Genomic DNA, 18,515 nt, shown 5'->3' on the forward strand with positions numbered 1-18,515 from the left:
TGTAAAATGTTAAATTTTCTGGTATTCCAATTTTCTTTGGGTCTACCTCACCTCCAAAATTATAATCCTCCTACTTCTACTTTATTAGAATGAGCCCACTGCACAGGAGACATCTAGCCTGCAGGGAAAATCTGGAATCAAATTCATGTGCCTAAGTATACAGAATTATTTTATTGCAATTAAAAAGTAACAAATAGGTCAAGAATAATTTTTTAGGACCATCCTGGTCAGAAGCAAGGTCTGAGCCAGTAAAGAAGGAAGGCAAATTCCAAAGACAAAGTATCTTTTCAATAACACCGAACAGAAGTTGCAGCAAAGCAGATGTACATTGGGATGAATAGCCCCTCAATGGTCATCCCATCTCTCTTTGAAAGACAATGTAGAACATTCTTTCTCCTCTGATATAATAAAAAAAAATATTTGCCTAATGAAAGAACACCAATTCTGCTTATTTGTTGCTTTCTCTACTGAAATTAATACAAATACAGTGGTAATTTCCATGTGACACACACTGTCATCCACAGCTTTTAGAGCACCAGGTGTGGAGGCTGAGAAGCTGATTTTAGTTTTGGGGTGGATTTTGGTGCTGCATCCCTGCCCTGCCCCTTCTCCTTGCCAGCTGCAACATGATCTGAGAATCTGAGAATAGAGATGCTCTTGTGGGATTCATTGTGGGCCGCTTGTTGTCATCTGAGTATGAAATAAATATATCAGACTGAGTAACAGCTCCTCCTTCGAACTTCAGTTTCTTTATGATTTCATAACCCCTATGACCCACTAGGAAATAGTGTACTCAACCAAGATAAATCATAGGAAACAGAAGAGTTTTAATTCTTTGTTTAAACTGCAAATACATCTGGTTAACTTACAGAAGAATCTGCATTCCTTCACAAGTTCCTTCACAAGGAACACCCACCATGTATTTTCAAAGCTCTGCTCTCCCTCTTTGCAGTTTTAGTGGAGTTAAACTTTAGACACACTTGATGACATGAAATAAATTTGTGCATTACTTAGAAAATGTGCTTCAAAGATAGGTGAAACATGTCAGTTAAATTACTAGTGAAAAATAAGTGTGGCAGGTATTCACAAATTTGAATTGGTGTATGAGCAAAAAACTAAAATATTTTCCATTGGGAAACAGGACTAGTAACCAATGGGAAAAATATTAAAAGCAAGGGAATTTTGTAACATTTCTGGTATTTCTGCAGAATATGATAACATCTACAAAGTAATTTGTGACTGTATTGTGTAAAACCCCAGACAATGAATTGGCACATCCACGGCTTTGCCATAGACTCTGTCAGAATCAGGACCAAGACCAGTAACTGACAACATACTGAAAGAAGAAGAAAAGATAAAATAATAAGAATTCATGAGAACTCTTTACTAAAAATAAAAATCATTGTGTGCTGACAAATGTAATTACTTCACAGTAATATTAAATTTACATTCAATGCTCAATATTTCAGCACTGGTTCAAGTGCTTATCATTGTGTCAATTTACTCCAGATTGTTTGTGGATCCTTTCCTCTGTTGAATATTAATTATTGCTTGCATATGAAAATAATTATTTAACTGAACAACTTTGGCTGCATCTTCTGAATTGCAAGAAGTGGTAAACTATTATTTTTGTCATTTTTTCAACAGGTAGTAATACAATATGAATGCAATAGTGGGAAGTTTTGCAAGATCAGGAATTTTTTAGAAATGAGCAGGAATAGCAGGATCCATACGTTAACTATTAATTTTTCACAACCATATAGTTCTATCTGCCATTATTTTAAAGAAAGTAATAAAATACAGACTAGAATAATTATTTTGCTTCCAGAATTATTTTGCTTTTTGTTGGCCAAAAGGAGCATACACTGATAAGCTGTTTTGGTTTGGTTTTTTGGCTTAGTTTTTTTTTTTTTAATGGAGGTAGAATTCTTTGTGTGTTTGCCAGAGTATAATAGAAGAAGTATTAGGTAAGGTAATACTGCTCTAGCTCTCTCAGCACTGATTTGTATAGCTGAAGATTTTGGGACACTGCCTAGCATGTTAGAGTCTGTTTTGATTTAGAGAATTGCCTTTGCAATTTCAAAAAATATATAACACGAATCAAACAAATGCAGGCAACAACAAGACTTCTCCCAAATTTGTGTTAAGATTTAAAACTTTATTTTGAATGTTTAGATCACCACAAATATGGAAACTAGTAGACACAAATGACTTCTTATTCAGTTTTGAAACAAAATGTTTGCTAAAGAAATTGCAACAACACATTTTCATGACAAGAACATACCTTAATATTTCATATCTACATATAAAAGCCATGCATTTTAAAGATCTCTTTTGGCTAGACTGTGTTTTCTGGGTGCTAAAATTCACTGTGGAACTTACATGTTTTAAATATTTTGCATAAACATTTTGAACAGGCTATTATAGTCATACCACATTCCCAAATAAAACACAAAATGTAATAAATCTTTAAATTTTCTTGTTCTACCTTATTTTTTCCATATTAAAAAAAATAATTCTATTTGTAATAGCAAAACAAACATTTTGAACCAGCTCACACGTATGCAAGATATGTAAAATCTAATAGTAGAAACAAGGATGGCAATGCAAGGGTATAAAATATGCTCTATTTTGAGTCTGTGGTCCTTGAGTAATATTGCTTCTGTTCTGGCCTTGCTTTGATACATGCAAGTCCATGAAATACTTCATGGCTTATTACATAGCAGGTGAGGAGTCAGCTGGGAACTAAAGGAATATGGTCCTCAAGCCTAAACATTGGCAGGTACTTGGTTTATTTCCATCTTTGCTATACAATTATTCTATTCTTGCTATGAGGCACATTCAAAAAAAAAAAAAGTCCAGGGCTAAATTTCAGCCTGTAATATCTTTGCAGTCAGTACATTTTAAGTAATTTAGATCCCCTATATTGTACTTCTGCAAGATATTTTACTACATAAATAATTCCTCCAGTTCAAGCAATAATGTTAAAAGGTTCTATATATAGCTTTTATTTTTCTCTTTGAGATTCTGTCATAATACTATGCTGGCTGCTAAGGCATGTGCCACACATGATGACCTTTGGCACCGGTGTGTTAGCATCTGAGGGCTTTTGACCTCTGTATGTGACCCATTATGCCTTAACGTTGATAATTTTTCTGATTTTCCAGCTTCATCCATGGAATCCATTGCTGTGATGTTGAGCATCATCAGCAAAGATTTTTACAAAGAGTAAATGTATAAATATTTATAAAAGTCTTACTAAATATAGTGCTTTTAAGTGTTTTGCATCCCTGATGTGGAAATATATTTTGATCTACTGACAAACTATCAAGAAAGATGCACTTGGCTGTATAGGCCAAACCAGGATTCTTCAAGGAACTATTTAAGAATGCAAAGAGACAGTCTGACAAAACACAGAATGAGCACTGGACTGTGACAGAGGAGATCTGCCTTTGTTCCTGGGTCTGCCACGGTCCTGCTAGGCGATCTAAGTGCAGTTGTTTCCCCTCTCTGTGCCTCACTTTCACCACCTGAGAAGTTAAGGAAATGATGTCGTCATTTTTGCAAAGTGCTCTGAGATTTATGAAGAAAGAGTGTTGTGTAAGAGCCTGGAATTTGCTGTTAATGAAGAGCATTAATTTTTCCATGGTCTTTCCAGTTTTCTCTTCTTAAAACAATAAAATAAAGAGCAAAAAAAAAATCTGTCTCTTTGAAATCAGTAGGAGTTTCACATTCAATTCTACAGGTGCCAGCACTTCTGACTGCATGACAGAAGTTGTGCTCCCCTCTAGACAGCACTAGTAGCAATTCTTTTGTATGCTATTATCTACCTCTGAAATATCTGCACATTTGCTAGAAATGTGGAAGATAAGCAAGCAATAACTTCGAAAGGAACAAGGTAGCAAACTTTAATGCAAACACTGCATTTGAACATCCCCTGGAAAATATTTATAATGCACTAGCATGCAGGCTAATAATATTAGTACTTGACTTCATTTTCCCATGTTTCTTAACATAAACATTTATTAAAAATATGGTAGGCTCTTTTTATTCGTTCAAAGCAGTTCCTAAGGTACAAATTGAGACTTACATAATTTTAATGTGTCGTCTAAAAATTGTATGTGCTTATTTTATTATAGATGGCCTTTTTCATCACTAGGATAGGTACTTCAGTCATTCATATTAGTTTTTTAAAAAGCTTTGGACAGACATCCAGGAAAGCTCACAATTTTTTTTCCCTTTCAAAGGTTTTGAGAAGAGCACTTTTCCCTGACAGGATGTTTAAACAATGTGTTTTCTATTCTGAACTTTGTATTGCATTGTAACACTTCTGACAGCAGAATATTCCAGATCCTGTAGTGCTTATCCCAAATAAAAACCATTTTAGAGACTCTTGTGGTCACTAACTTCAGATATATATTTGGTTCTATAGTCACAGCAGTTCAAATCATTAGTTTAAATGGCAGATATAAAATACTTCAGACAATATAAAGGCAATAGATCTCGTAGGGCATGAGCATAAACCCTTCTAACAGGAATATAGTAATGTAAAGAAGTATCAGTCAGCTAATACGATAATTTGTATATTATGCCAACCCCACTCCAAGGGTACTGCCAGTTCAAAAGACATTGCATTCATTCACTAACCACACCATGTGTTCACCTAACTGGCAGCAGCACTAGAACTAAGTCTCTCCCACAGAGCCTTTCGTAGGTGACGACCCAGTCAGTTCTCCCTGGGGAAGCTTTCCGGTTTTGTACGTACACCATTCCATCTGGCACTCTCCACAAATAAATGTTTGTTCTTCTGAAATATATTTGGGCTGAAAACTCAGGTCATCCTTGAAACAATGAGCCCAGAAAAGATGATCTCCAACTTACAGGACTTGGCTTTTCCACGATCTTCAGTTAAAACACTGCATCATACTAGAAAGAAGTATCATGCTGGGGGCATAGAGACAATATCTGTCCCTTTCCGCTGCTATCCCCACACTTCCTTTTACTGTGCAACAGTTAATTTATTCAGGTGATCCAAGACTGTCTTATGCACACTCTCCCACCAGTCAGTAATTAAAATGACACAGAATTTTTCATCCACAGCATTCTTTAAGGAAATGGTTAACACCACCAGCATGTATTTGTATGTTCTAGGTTTCTTTACTACCACTTTGTTTTTCTTCTGATATTACACATTGTTTTCTCTTGAAATTATATGCAAATGCAGGTAATATTAAGTTGTTTTTTCAATCTTTCATATTATGTGAATGATGACAATTCTTTTTGTAAATTACAAAATAAGGTATTCCAGGAAATCTTTTGTTTTCTTCCTGATATGCTTTAATTGATTGTGAGACTACACATATTTTTGTTTTTCCATTTTTTCAAAGCAATTACAGTACCTTATTTCTTCAATTTCCAAGTATTTCTTTTAAAACAGATACTAATAAATAGGATCTTGCATGGTTGTTTGCTGTCTATGGGTTTACATGCGTATTGTCAGATGAGACTTCACAGCTGATTCCTGACAGTGCAATTTCACATCACCACACATTTTCCTTTCAGCTTCTCCTTCCTTTTCTGTTGCTTGCTTTTTTTGCCATCAATTTGCAAACTCACAGTCCTGCGTTTCTCCAGGTTTAGCAATTCTTGGAATAACTCTTTCACATTGTGGTTTGTCTTGGCAGAGGTCTCCATGAAGGCACATTTCCACTTCTTAGCCATGGCTTCTCCTTCACTGCTTTCTACCTCTCGATTTTGGTTCTCATCATTTTTGTTCCCCACCAGCATGATTGGAATGCTTTCTATATCTCCTTTAATCTGACATATTTGCTCGTAGATTGGCTTGAGTTCCTCCAAGGACTGTCGGCTGGTGATAGAGTAAACCAAAATAAAAGCATGTCCTTTAGAAATAGAGAGACGTTGCATGGCTGGAAATTGATGGCTCCCTGTAGTGTCGGTTATCTGCAAAGTGCATATGCTCTTATCACAGCTGATCACCTGCCGATAGGTGTCTTCAATGGTAGGGATGTAGCTCTCTCTGAAAGTGCCCTTCACAAATCTCAAGACCAAAGAACTTTTTCCCACTCCTCCAGCTCCAAACACAACTACCCTATAATCGTTGCTTTGCTCAGGCATGTTTCTCTGTGTGTCACTTGCTCAGCTAGGGGGGGAAAACCTAGGAGAGAAAACAAAAACAAGGAGAGAGACATTACTACAGGTACAAGTGTGGAGTGCATGCTGTGATATCCTTCCCACTAAGAGAAATAAATATAATGTGAGTGATGGCAGTTGCACTAATTTAATAAGTCTTGCAGGGGGTTACAGATTTATTTATTTCAATTAGCGTTTGCAATCCAGTCTGGACATCTCTGTTGTTTCATGGTTGATTCTTAATTAACATGATGTGTTTCAGTATTCTTCCTACTGGACTAATATTAACATAACTAAAAAGTTGCATCTGTGAATTTCTAGAGGGCCTTGGCTTGAACAAATTGTAGAAAGGGAATTATCCTTCTATATCTTAAATAGATCTAAAATAATAGTCAAAACTGATCACTGTATGACAGTCAATTACTCTCAATATTCCACCTTTTCAATATTTAAGGAATTTATTCCCACTATGACTAGACTACAGTTCTAAATGACAACTAAGATGTATTTGTGGATTATTCAGCAACAGCCCTTATTGACCTTTGTTTTTAACTCCATGGGAGCACGTGTCCCACTTCAGTGTGTTTTGCCACTGGCGTTGCAGGTCAAAGAGTACATTTTGATAAACTCAGATTGCTCACATTCAGTCTGCCTTTTTATTCCAATATTTATCTTGCAGTAGATGATATTTGACACCAGACTAGCTATACTTATCAGAGAGGCTCTGCAGACATATTCATAACATTTTTAGTGGCTTGCATTGCTTGGAAAGGGCATATGTCAAAGGTCACAAAATTCTGTGATTCCTGCAATCACCTGCCGTTGACAAAATCCATCTGTGTATAGTCGGACAACAAATATGGAAATAATTTTTAAATAAGAGAAATGGTAAAATATTCACATTTTTACAAGCTGTAGATGTTTTAGATTTCATTTAAATAAAGTGAAGATTAATTTGTCCTCCCATCAGTAGCAGCTCAATGGGTACACAGCACATCAGTACATATAGTCTTTTTATATTTAATGAGATTTAGGCAATAAACACTTTAAAAATGAACCCTAAAAATCAAAGAAAGCATAGGGTACTGTGACTCTTCAAACTGGTATATATAAGGGGTACATGTGGAAAAAAAATGCAAAATTTGCTGCACCTGTATTTGTTCTGAAGAAAATGGGCAAGGCTTTATAGGGAATTTTGCCCAAGTGCCTTAATGGCACCAAGTGAATAAATTTGCCTGTTGTAATTTTGCTTGGGCAGCAATAAATCTAGAAGAACCCAAAGAATTTCTTCCCTTTTGAAAGCAAGCCTTCAAGCTATTTCTTCAATGCAGCGGAAGGAGTCACTGCATTGCAGGGGGTGATTTCAAGTTACCTTTTACCTGTCTAGCAGCAAGACAATACTGATGGTTTAGAGGTGTAGATCTTAGTGGACTTCCCATGCCCTTATTCTTGTTGCAAGCTCATGCCAAATTTTCTGTTTCTGCATTTTGATGCAGTTGCTCATTATGCCAGTTAGGCTTTAAGCTACAGCAATGCATGCTGCACTAACGTCTCCAATTTCAGCTCAAGCACATCCTGATGTAGTTCTCTTCCTTTTACAGGGCATCCTATAGTGTCCTTATATTAATGTCTGAGTAAGCTGAAAACATCTGTCCTTACATAATTTGTTGGATGAAGGAGTTGTACTTCCTCATCTGCCATACCACAGGCAGAATAACCAGTGCAACTGGGGATGCTGATCCCGAGGCAAAGTGCAGAGCTGCCACAGCTCTGTCTACCCAGCCTGGCTTCAGGCAGAAGGCAGCTTCACCCCTTCAATCTCTCCTGTGCTACATTCACTGTCACTCTGAGAGGCTTGTTTAAATATAGGAAAGGCTGATATATAAGAGTGTTCATCCTCAGGCACTGAAGCAAAATTGTTTTTCTGACAGCAGAATTGAAGGAATGGAAAGAAAAGGTAGCCTCAGAAAAAACGCTCGTGTATGTGTTTATAGAAGATGCAAAACCCTCTGAGGAACAAAGAAAATGAGTGAGCAGCTCATTATGTAAAAAAGAAAGGAAAAAACATAGCTGGAAAAAAAAAAATGAGGGGAAGAAGCTAGCATAATGCTGTTCCACTGAGAAAAAATCTGTATGTAAGAACTGCAGGCATGCAAATTTGGAACAGTCTTAGAGCTTACAGTTGTGGATGACTGCACAGAATAAGTTACCATAAGAATTACAGTTTAATAATTTCTTGTAAGTAAAAAGGCAAGAGAGCAATATCTGCAAATTCCACTTCAGAAGCAGCTTAAGTCATATTATATGTATCCTAGGAACTACAACACTAGGAGAAAAAATGCACTATGAAAACTTTCAATAAGAAAATCAGTGATATGTGGACTAGAAAAGTACAATTTTAAAACCTAGCTGACTGTACTCCCGCTGTATTACACTGTATACTCTAACAATACTCAGAAATCTCCAAGAAAACTGACACATATGGTAGTCCAAAAAATAGAACAAATTTAAATGGGGCACTTAATGGTCTGAAGTATTAAGCATACAGAAAAGTTCTAAGGGTCTAAGTTCTAAGGGTCTTGAAACAGCATGGTAACAATCTTCAAAACATAGCAAGTTGTTGCAAAGACCAAGAGTGTAGTGAAAAACAAAAGGTTATGTGCTTGCATTGTAGAACAAATTCACATTAGACAATAGGAAAACTTCACACTGGTAAGAATAGCAGGTCTAATGTGTAGGGAGATTTTGTAGATATTCTTCAGAGATTGCCATAGTATCAAAGGATAATTCCAACTGGCATAGACCTGAGTAGTTTCTGGTCCAGACTGCTTATCGCAGCTGGGTCAGCCATGACACCAGAGAAGGTTGTCTATCCTGTACAGATGTGAAAATCCCCAATCTTTCCCACAGTCTCTCTGGGAAACAAACTCCAATGCAAAACTACTGTCAGGATGATTTTTTTTCCTCTCCTATACCTAATCTAAGGTAGTCTCTCAACCCATACCTGTTGTCTCTCCTCCCAGCATCTACTCTTGTGAAGAGCGCAATGCCACCTTTTTGATGGCTTTCCTGCAGGTGCTGAGGGCTGTGCTTTGCTGTCCCTTGAACTTTGCCTTCCCCAGGCTGAGCTGGCCCTGGTCCCTGAGCCTGCAGAGCCCTGGACCCCTCGGTGCCCCCCTGCCCTTGCTGCAGTGTCTCGGCTGTTTCCCGGCAATGTTGTTTATAACTTTTTTGTGTTCTCTATGTGGATCTGCTCACAGAGTCTCCTCTAGGGACAATCTCTCTATATGAATGTTGGACTTGCACACAAATGTTCATTTGGTAATGCTTTTTATACCACCCTCTTACCTTACTGATGTTTCTTCGTCTTAAAATGTGTTAACTGAAACACACAGGAGGACAAAATAAAGCATGGCATTATTTAATCAGCTTGTGGCATTATGGCCAGTGAGGGTATGGAAAAATTAACTTTAAAGCCTGATTTTTCCGTACAAGATAATTTCTGATTCAGAAAACCTGTCTTTCATAATCCGCGCAGAAAAAGTTAGCTGCTTTTTACATGTTAGAATGGACTTATTCTGTAATGAAGCCGCATTTGCTGCCTTTTCTGCTTTCACAAACTACAACAGTGAAAACATGATCTCTAAAGTGTCAGTTTATCAACATTACACTTATTTGAAAAGCCAAAGCAATCTTCATAACATACATTCATATCCTTCATTTTGAATTGTCTGACTACGAAGGTCAGCAATGAGTCTCACAAAACAGTGAGTCGGTACCTCGGCTGACTTAGCTATGTTTCCTGCAGATACTTTGCTAGCACAAGGCTGGAGCTGCTCTAGTTCAGCTGCTGCAGGTGAGCTTGAGGGGCTATTCACTGGGGCAACATATTTAACCACTGCCTCCAGTTCCAACTTAGCTGCAGGCCTTTATGTCAGTCTGCATGCTTTCCCTAGATATTTCTGATATGCCAGGTGAAAGAATTGAAATGTTTTTCTGACAGAAGGACACAGTTCAAGGTCTGAGTAATTATGACATAAAATGACTTATTTAATTATATAGTGCATTTTATTATTAAATATATGTATTTTAAATGTCTAAATAAAGTAACTCATGTTACAGATTATGCTCTTCATAGTTTACACTCCTAACATTCACTGGCTGTTTAATTAATTACATGTGAGTATACTAGCATGTAAGAAATCATTTATACTGATCCTTTACTTAGCCACTGCACCTCCACAGTTCTCTCTTATCTTTAATTGGGTTTTTTATAGTCTAACTTTTTTGTCAAATGTATTTATGACTTGCCTGCAATGTGGGCATTTAGGCTATAGACAGCATATGCAACAACAGCCAAAAGCTATAGGAAGCCTGAAAAATAACTTCTGAAACTAATCTACTTGAGTACTCTTAGAGCAATCTGAGATTAGAATCTCACAGCTGGTGAACTATTTCAGTTTATGCTTGAAAATAAACACAGAAAAGAAATCAACCTATCTCCAATGTTTCCAGTCTTGGGTTTTGTTGCAAAAGATTTTTACCACGTTTGCATTGTTAGACTACCATGAAATGTCACAAATCGTAAGTTTAGTTGATTTTTGTTTTACTAGATTATATCTTTTAGTGTCGCATTAATTTTAAAAAACAGTGTGATGTTGCCTTTGCTTTCTGGAGTCAGAGGCTTTGATTACATCTTAACTGATCCAGTTTCTTGAGGTCTTATGACGTCCTACTGAGATGTCAGTCTGATATGAAATTCAGCAGTTGTCAGATGCCGTGTATTAATTTCCTGAATTTTTTTTTTCCTCAGGTAAAACCATTTCATGTCAGTCATGGACTTTTTTTTTCTTTTTTTTTAAGCTCTAAGGCAATGTCTCTGTTTATATTGTCATTGTTATTGTGAAAAACCAATAAAGTACAGGCAATACATTTAGTTCAAAATCTTGCCTCAGTTTAAATTAACAGTCCGTAAGGCTATCCAGTGATGACACCACGACACAAAGATAAGAGGTGCAAGGTGAAGAATGTAGCTATAGATAAGATGGATTACAGCAGGACTGTAAGATCAATGTCCATTTCCCAATATCAAAGGTGAAAAATGTCACATTATTTATATGAAAGAGGAAAAGAGCTCCGCAAGGATCTTTTTCTTGTTGTGCATATAAAGAGGCATTTCTCAGAGAGTATTTTCACAATGTCTGCTAATGAATATGTACTTTAAGAATGGGGACTTTGCTACTTCCAGTGCCTTCATCTTTTAATATAAGACTTGCTTTTTCATTCTATTCCTTCGCTTGTATTATTTGGTCTTCTCAAGCCAAGGGAAAGTTGGACACATTTGGAGACCAAATGATAACTGTTAAAACTACTTTTTCCTACAACATGAGGTTCTAATGCATAAGGAAAGAACTTTTTATTCTTATGTGAAACAAAATGTTCTTTGAAAGTCTGCTTCTTGATGACCAGCTAGTCTAAATCATGATGGGTTTTTTTTCACTGCATAAATGCAGTAGCACTTTTTATTTATATTGTTCTCAACAACCGTTGGAGAGAAAAGCATTTATAGCTTTTCTTTCCAGCTATAGAAAGATGACCAGAGAGATTTCCTTAGAAAAATGGCATCTTCTTCACAAAAAAGTACTGTCATAAACCTGCTGATTTTATGACACATTGTCTTTATTGTGAAATTTGCTTGACTATCTGAAAGTAAGGAATAAAATCAGACATTTTTATTATTTAATGTATTCATAGAAAGCAAAAATTCAAAATAAAAATTCAATTTGTTTAAATCAAAACAGATTTCATTTTAGAGCTAGGTTCTCTACAATGTTGAAAACGTTTCAATTTGCATGGAAAATTAATAAGTTAGAATCTTTAAACTGAAATTAATATCACAAAGTCTTTTAGAGAGTTCCCTAAGAGGTTTTGTGGGTTTCCTTCAAGACCCTGGCCCAACATAGAAGAGAAATAGAAAGGACAGGAGGCTTTCACATAAATTTGTTGCAATTTTTTTCTCTGTATTTACAGGAGACTATTGTCTTAAGAGCAGCTGTATGTAAAGGAGGTAGAAGCCAGCCTCTGTGCTGTCCTGCAGTCATCACACTTATGCTGAAAATCTCATTCCCAAAACAATGCCTTTTCAAAATTGCTTGGTAAAAGAAATAAATTATGAAACCTTTGGTAAAAGAAAGAAATCCCCCATGCACAGTTGTGACTGTAGGAAAATCTTTACTTGTTCTTTGGCTAACATACGGCTAGCAGATGTTGCGGCAGAAATAGTTTTGCTAGGCAGGAAAGAACTGGAAAAAAGAAAGGGTAGAGACAAATAGACAATGTTTCCTGTAGGAACAACAGATAGCATGGATTTTTGGAATTAGGCTTAACTAAAGTGGCATTGCTTGTTGAAGACAGCAGGACTGGTGGCAGAAGAATGAATGACGCAGTAGGATCTGTTGATTCCCTTCCCTGATGAGGGGTCATGTACAGAAAATTAAGAAGGTGCTGGACCTGATCCAACAAAGAGCTTTACACATAGGGACACACTGAAATTGTTTGCTCTGTTGTTGCCTGAGAGCTCTGTTGCCCCAGAACTAACTCTTTTGTAACAGATATGTACTAATGAACCATTACTGTAAAACAAGATTCAGCTTCATTGAACACAGTTACTGTGTGAAAAAAAAACAAAAAAAAAACCACCAAAAAAAAACCCCTTAATTTCAGTTAGCATCAGAAATATTATGCTAAGTTTATCCAGGATGGACAGGTGAATACATTCACCACATTAAAAAAAGCCTCACTTTGTGCAGAACCAGAAACATTATTCTAAGATTATCCATGCAGAGGTGTGCATAGGTGTCCTATTGGTTGTTACTTCCTATTTAGCAGCTTGGTTAATCTTAAAATTTAAAAGGGAGAATTTCATGAGAGTTCCTGTCTAAATTCAGGCTTTGCTTTAGGCATGTCAGATACTTTCTTGATTTATCTGCTTGAGTATTTTGGTAGACCAGTGTCTTAATCTCTAAGTGCTTATAATCAAAACTCAGAAAGAAATTATACAGAAGAGTTTCCATACGTGTAGTTAGGTAGGCATTAATTAACACACAGAAACAAAAATGTAAAAAAAACCAGAATTCTATTTAGCTCCCTTTGGAACTGCTTTTTTTTTTTAAGTTTTCTTCCCAAATTAATCAACCAAATACCGTAGTTGTTCCTCAGTTTTCAATTGATTTAACTTAACCAAGGAAAGATGGAAAGATAAACTAAAACATCATATGTGTGCCTTTCAACAAGTAAGACATAATACCATTGGACAGAGCAGTATGATTAGAAACCAGAATTTGTCACACCCGCAAATGCAGGATCAGAGACTCAGTGTGAATTTTCAGCCCCTCTGGTTTCTAATAGCAGAATCATTTTTGGCATTGAGCAAAGGCTTGGCTTTACATGTTTCATGAACTTCTGCTTCTCCAGCTGTACACTCGAAAAAAAATAGGTTCTGACTTATGGATCTCAGTATTGTGAGATAAAAGTCCCAGCATAGACAAAAAGCTATTTCCGTATAAGTATTTACACAGAAGAATTGTACATTCATGGAAGACTGTTTTCCATTCATCAGAGGAAACACTAAAGACTGGTGGCCATTTTGCCTTTCACTGTAGTTCTCAATTCCGTAATGTTAACGTAATTTGAGACTACTTATGTAAATCCTCTGTAGAAGCAAAATTATTAAAGGTTAAGTATCTTTTTATGACATAACTCCTGTCATTAATTTTCCTTGCCTGGCTTGGAAGGATAGCTAGATTGCTATCCTGACCACTGGAATATTTCTAATGCTCTTTCACAATATTCCATTCAAAGCAATGGCTTAAACAGAACATTTTGCCACAAGCTTGTTGGCCAATAACTTGGGACCAGTTAATGCAGTGGGTTTCAGGACCCAAAATGATCCCTAATAATTAATTAAGCAATGTAATGCAGTTATTGATATGTTTCCAGACACTACTAAGAAGCCTGTTCTTCTACTAAAATTTTTCTGCAAATCCAAGTATTTTGAAAACCAGTAATAAATTATAATTGTGGACTACAATATAGTAATAGCAACTTTCTGATTGTTTATAACTGTTCAGTACTCCAATTTCCACTACTTTCAATTCTGAAGTAAGACAAGTAGGTTTAGCTTTAAGAGAATTTTTTTCTAGATGCACGTTTCTTTTCATTGTAGTGTTAAAAAAAATTCATAAAAACTATATTTTGAAGATAAAAACATACTGAGTAACACACTGTAAGCTTTGTGTGGACAGACTGGGAAAGCGGTAATGTTATTTATTTGGGTAAACAGCAATATTTTAGTTACTGATAGCAGCCAATATTTGATTATTTAAATAATTAACTCTTTCAGAAGAGATAAAATTTGTCAGCTAAATTTTCAGGGAAGAATATAAAAAACAAACAAGTAAAAATAAAAGAAGGGAAAGTGTTCTTTTCTTAGCTTCAGATTAATTATAAGAACTACTGGGCATTTTGGGAAGGAAACAACAAAATCCAGTCTAGGAATGGATTTGCCCTTTTCATATGGTTTCTTTAATATATGCATATTTTGAAGGAGGAAACTGAAAGGCTGACATAGCTTCAGTTTTGAGACACCTTTTCAGATTCAGCTAAAACCAATTTCATTATCTGCAGTCAGGCTGATGCTGACTGGGTTTTCCTGCCACAGCATATTGCAGACCTGCATAGCCAGAGCCACTGATTTTAATCGCAGATAGAGAAAATCAACATTCAACTTAAAGTCATTTCGTCAAGAGGAGGTGTTCCTGACCTCAGTGTGAGTCAAAAGTGCCTTTGTCACAGACTTGACACACACCTTTTCACATTTTATTTTTACTAGATACCCATCTCAAGAATTATTCTTTTATCAATACTTTGTGATTGAAAACTAATCAATATTTCTTTTCTCAACAAGGTAAACTAGAACATTTTCTGCTTCAATTAGTATGTACATTTGCATAGACACTTTTCCACTGCTCTTCCAGCAGTAGGGTAAAATAATTTAATGCATGTTTTAATTTTAATGTCACAATAAAAATGCAGTGAAAAGTATCTGTTTGATACTTTGAAACATCTGTATTTAAAGTTAAAATCCCAAATGGAAAAAAAATTTTTAGAAATATTTTCTCCTGGTACATTTTTGGATATTGGTAATTTAAAAAGGAAATTAATATTATCATATTATTATCCATGTTTTACAAAATTGCCATTTTTCTTCCTCTATTTAATATTGATTATTGCTTAATTAGTCGTAGTAATACAAAATATTAAGGGAAAATTAATAAAAATTTGGAATCACTCTAGACACCAAACAAAATGTCCCACAGTGAATACTGTTTCAGCTGACATGTAAAAATGTCCTGATGCTCACACTAAGTGTAGGAGAGGGCACATTCAAATGCAGCTCATTATGTATGACAGAAGAATTACTGAGGAACACTGAATTGAATGCAATCAGTGCAGAAAATAAAACCATTTAAAAAAAAAGAAAAAAATATAAGTTTATAAACATAAATAATGAGAGAAAAAGAGAACATAAAATTGGATGCAGTCTTTCTATAAGAGCATCTTTGAACCAGAATATTGTTTATCGCACATTTATTTAAAAATCTAGCTTTGGGAGAAATAGCACATACTCTGTCACAATGAAAGTCCAAGTCTGATTTTTCATACATGATGCTGGGATGTCTACATGGGTAGCTGCGTTGGTTAGCACAAAAGAAATCCAGGAAACAAAGTTATCAGGTTATCCTCAAAGGAAACTAGAAACAGTGCTGGTAAGGACTTCAGGACAGCAGTATGAGTTCATATACAGCTATTTTTATTGGCACTACCGAGACTGCAATGCTGGTGTAATATAATCATGACCACTTGGCCAGAAGGAGCCTCTGAACTCCAATCAACTTCCTAAGAGCCCTGGTCTGCACTGTGAGAAAGTGATATTACTCAGCCTGAGGTTCATCAGCGCTTGTGAGTCTGCTCGTGTAAACAAAAGTGCAGCACAGAGCAGAAACAAGCTTTCATCTGACTGATGTGACATGCCAGGAAAACTGTATTTCCGAGTATCTTCACTTGTTTGCAAAGGGACTCCTTAGTGCAGGCAACTTCCAGAGAAAAGTAAAAATGGTATTCAGTACTGGAAGAGACTTACTGGATTATCAGATTCAGTGCTTTGGCTTTGCAGGCAACCATTTCACATAATCCCTTCCATCAAGTTACAACTAAAAGGTATTTAAAAGGTTTTCTATATATTACTTCAACTAGAATGTAATTTAAGAACCTTGCTGCTCTAATGGTTTGAAATCTTCCAGCCTAAGTGTATTCACAGCTCATTTATACCAATTCATTCTCCTCTCTTACCAGGAGTAAGGATAAATAGCTGCACATCACACTCATTCCCCAGACCCATAGGACCATTTATTTGTAGCTGTGTGACTGAACTTGTTCCATGTTTGTACAGTTCTTCATGCAAGAGTCTCAGATATGCTGTATGTGGTGTGAGAGAGAGCATGAAGCCTGGAGGAATATCATATTTCATAGCTCCAGAACAATGGCACAGAACCCATTCTGCATTAATTGGGTACTACTGCATTTATTGAGGACAGACGGCCCCAGAGAGCAGCTCCTGAGCATAACTGAAGTCCATTAGTGAGAAAAGTCAAAAAGGGAATGGGAGGGGGGCGAGCCAAGATAGCCCTCTACAAGCCAGAGTTAAATATGTTGAGACCTGCAAACATTCCAGATAATGGTAAACTGTAAAGCTTGGCAAAGATACAACAGCAGTCAGTTTCATCAGCCGTGTCTGCCCTGAAAGGAGTGGGGTGTGCATAGCTGTACACAGCCTACATAGCTGTATGTGTGTGCATTTATAAACAGGCATATGGGAGTCCTCTCACTAGGGTCTCACTCATGAGAACAGGACATTCAGAAAATTCTTCAAAATTAAAATGCATCCAATTTTGTTGCTCCATTCTGTGTTCACCCTTCTGTGTCCAAGTGGTGCAGCATACAGAGCATCCCACATTTCATGGGGAGGACAGAAAGGGATAAAGTGTTATCAAATCTGATTCAGCAGCTCTCAGGCACTTGAGAATGGTCTTTCATGATTTATTTTCTTTCATTCAGTTGGGAGAGGGACAATCTACAGGGAAAAAAATCTTGCCTGTCAGTGGGATGCTGCAAAGTTGCATCTGTCTTGAAGAAACACCTTGTGTTATTTTATTCAGACTCCACATTTTTATATTCTTCTATCAATTAAGTTAAAATGTAGCTTTCATTTAAAAGAAATAAAAAATTAATCTCTCCTTAAGCCACTGCAGTGGCAGTTCTATAAACTAGGGCAAAATTCAGCACATTGAGTTTTAATGAAAGGCAGCTTGAAAAAAAGGTCATTACTAGCACCCCAGCACAGAGAAAAATGATAGTTAACTGGCCAGTGTGTCTATGACCAGCATCTGACTTCCTTGCTAGCCCCAGTTTACAGCATGCCATGTTCTCTACAAAAGATTTTAGCTTAGAGCGTATCTTTCAGTTGCAACTCAGGCAAAACTCCACCGACTTCAGAGGAAATTCCGCCCGAGCGAGCATTGCGGATTTTGGCCGAAGAAAGGGAAGACCTCGAAATTCCATGCAGAGCTATGCCTATTGCGCAAGGTAGTGTAGAAAAACAACGGAAAGAAATTTACCTGTGTAGGAACAGAAAGCTTCAAACGCTCTTCAGTTTCTGCCCGTCATTGCACCAGCTGCGCTCCCGCTCTGCCCGGGGCTGCCTCCAGCAGCGAGGGGCACCGGGGGCCGCGCTCCGCCGCCCGCAGCCTCCCAGCCCCGCTGCCCTGTGCCCGCTGCCCGCCCGTACCTGGGTCCTGGGCACCGCTCCTGCTCCTGGATCGCAGCTCCCTCCTCCTGCTCCTACGGGCGCGCTGACTCCAGCCGCTGCCGGTGCTGCTGCCTAAATGGCGACTGCAAAGCTCGTCCAGGCTTTCAGCTGCCACCTACTGAAGAGTTGTGGAATATATCTATGTGTGGGCATATGTGCACATAGGCTGTAATGTTCTGGTTCTCTCAACCAATGTAGTAGATTTTTACAATTAGTCTCTAAAGCCTCGACACACTCTCTAGTTTGTCATTTAAAGCTGTAGATTACCCTAACCTGAGCTCACAATTCTCCATTTCTTTCAGTTCTGAAACAGACCAAGCCTGTCTCTTTAAGTTAAAAAAGCTTACAAAGCCTTTGGTGAAGCTAATCCCCCGGGCAAAAAACAGCATAGCCCTATTCAGATCAATGGAGCTGTGCTGATTTTTATTACTTGGAAATT

At 37.0% G+C, this 18,515-nt stretch overlaps 1 protein-coding gene across 2 annotated transcripts; it reads right to left on the reverse strand.

The window, feature by feature from the left end:
• Window positions 1-2,137: 2,137 nt before the first annotated feature.
• On the reverse strand, window positions 2,138-18,262 carry DIRAS2 (DIRAS family GTPase 2). 2 transcript variants are annotated; one of them, XM_005486209.4, is made up of 2 exons: window positions 18,056-18,262; window positions 2,138-6,175 (listed from the first exon to the last, which is right to left on the reverse strand). In XM_005486209.4, the coding sequence occupies exon 2, from the start codon at window positions 6,133-6,135 to the stop codon at window positions 5,536-5,538; it is 600 nt and encodes a 199-aa protein (XP_005486266.1). In that variant the 5' UTR covers window positions 6,136-6,175; window positions 18,056-18,262; the 3' UTR covers window positions 2,138-5,535. The 2 variants fall into 2 exon arrangements, with proteins under 2 accessions (XP_005486266.1, XP_005486267.1); XM_005486210.4 differs by lacking the exon at window positions 18,056-18,262 and adding an exon at window positions 17,886-18,049.
• Window positions 18,263-18,515: the final 253 nt, after the last annotated feature.

The sequence above is a fragment of the Zonotrichia albicollis genome, chromosome Z (genome assembly GCF_047830755.1).
Source record: "Zonotrichia albicollis isolate bZonAlb1 chromosome Z, bZonAlb1.hap1, whole genome shotgun sequence".
In the NCBI taxonomy this organism is placed as follows: domain Eukaryota; kingdom Metazoa; phylum Chordata; class Aves; order Passeriformes; family Passerellidae; genus Zonotrichia; species Zonotrichia albicollis.

What these genes read in the sequence shown, in the direction of transcription:
- DIRAS2 (XM_005486209.4), bottom strand. Translation starts at nt 6,135, where the DNA reads ATGCCTGAGCAAAGCAACGATTATAGGGTAGTTGTGTTTGGAGCTGGA.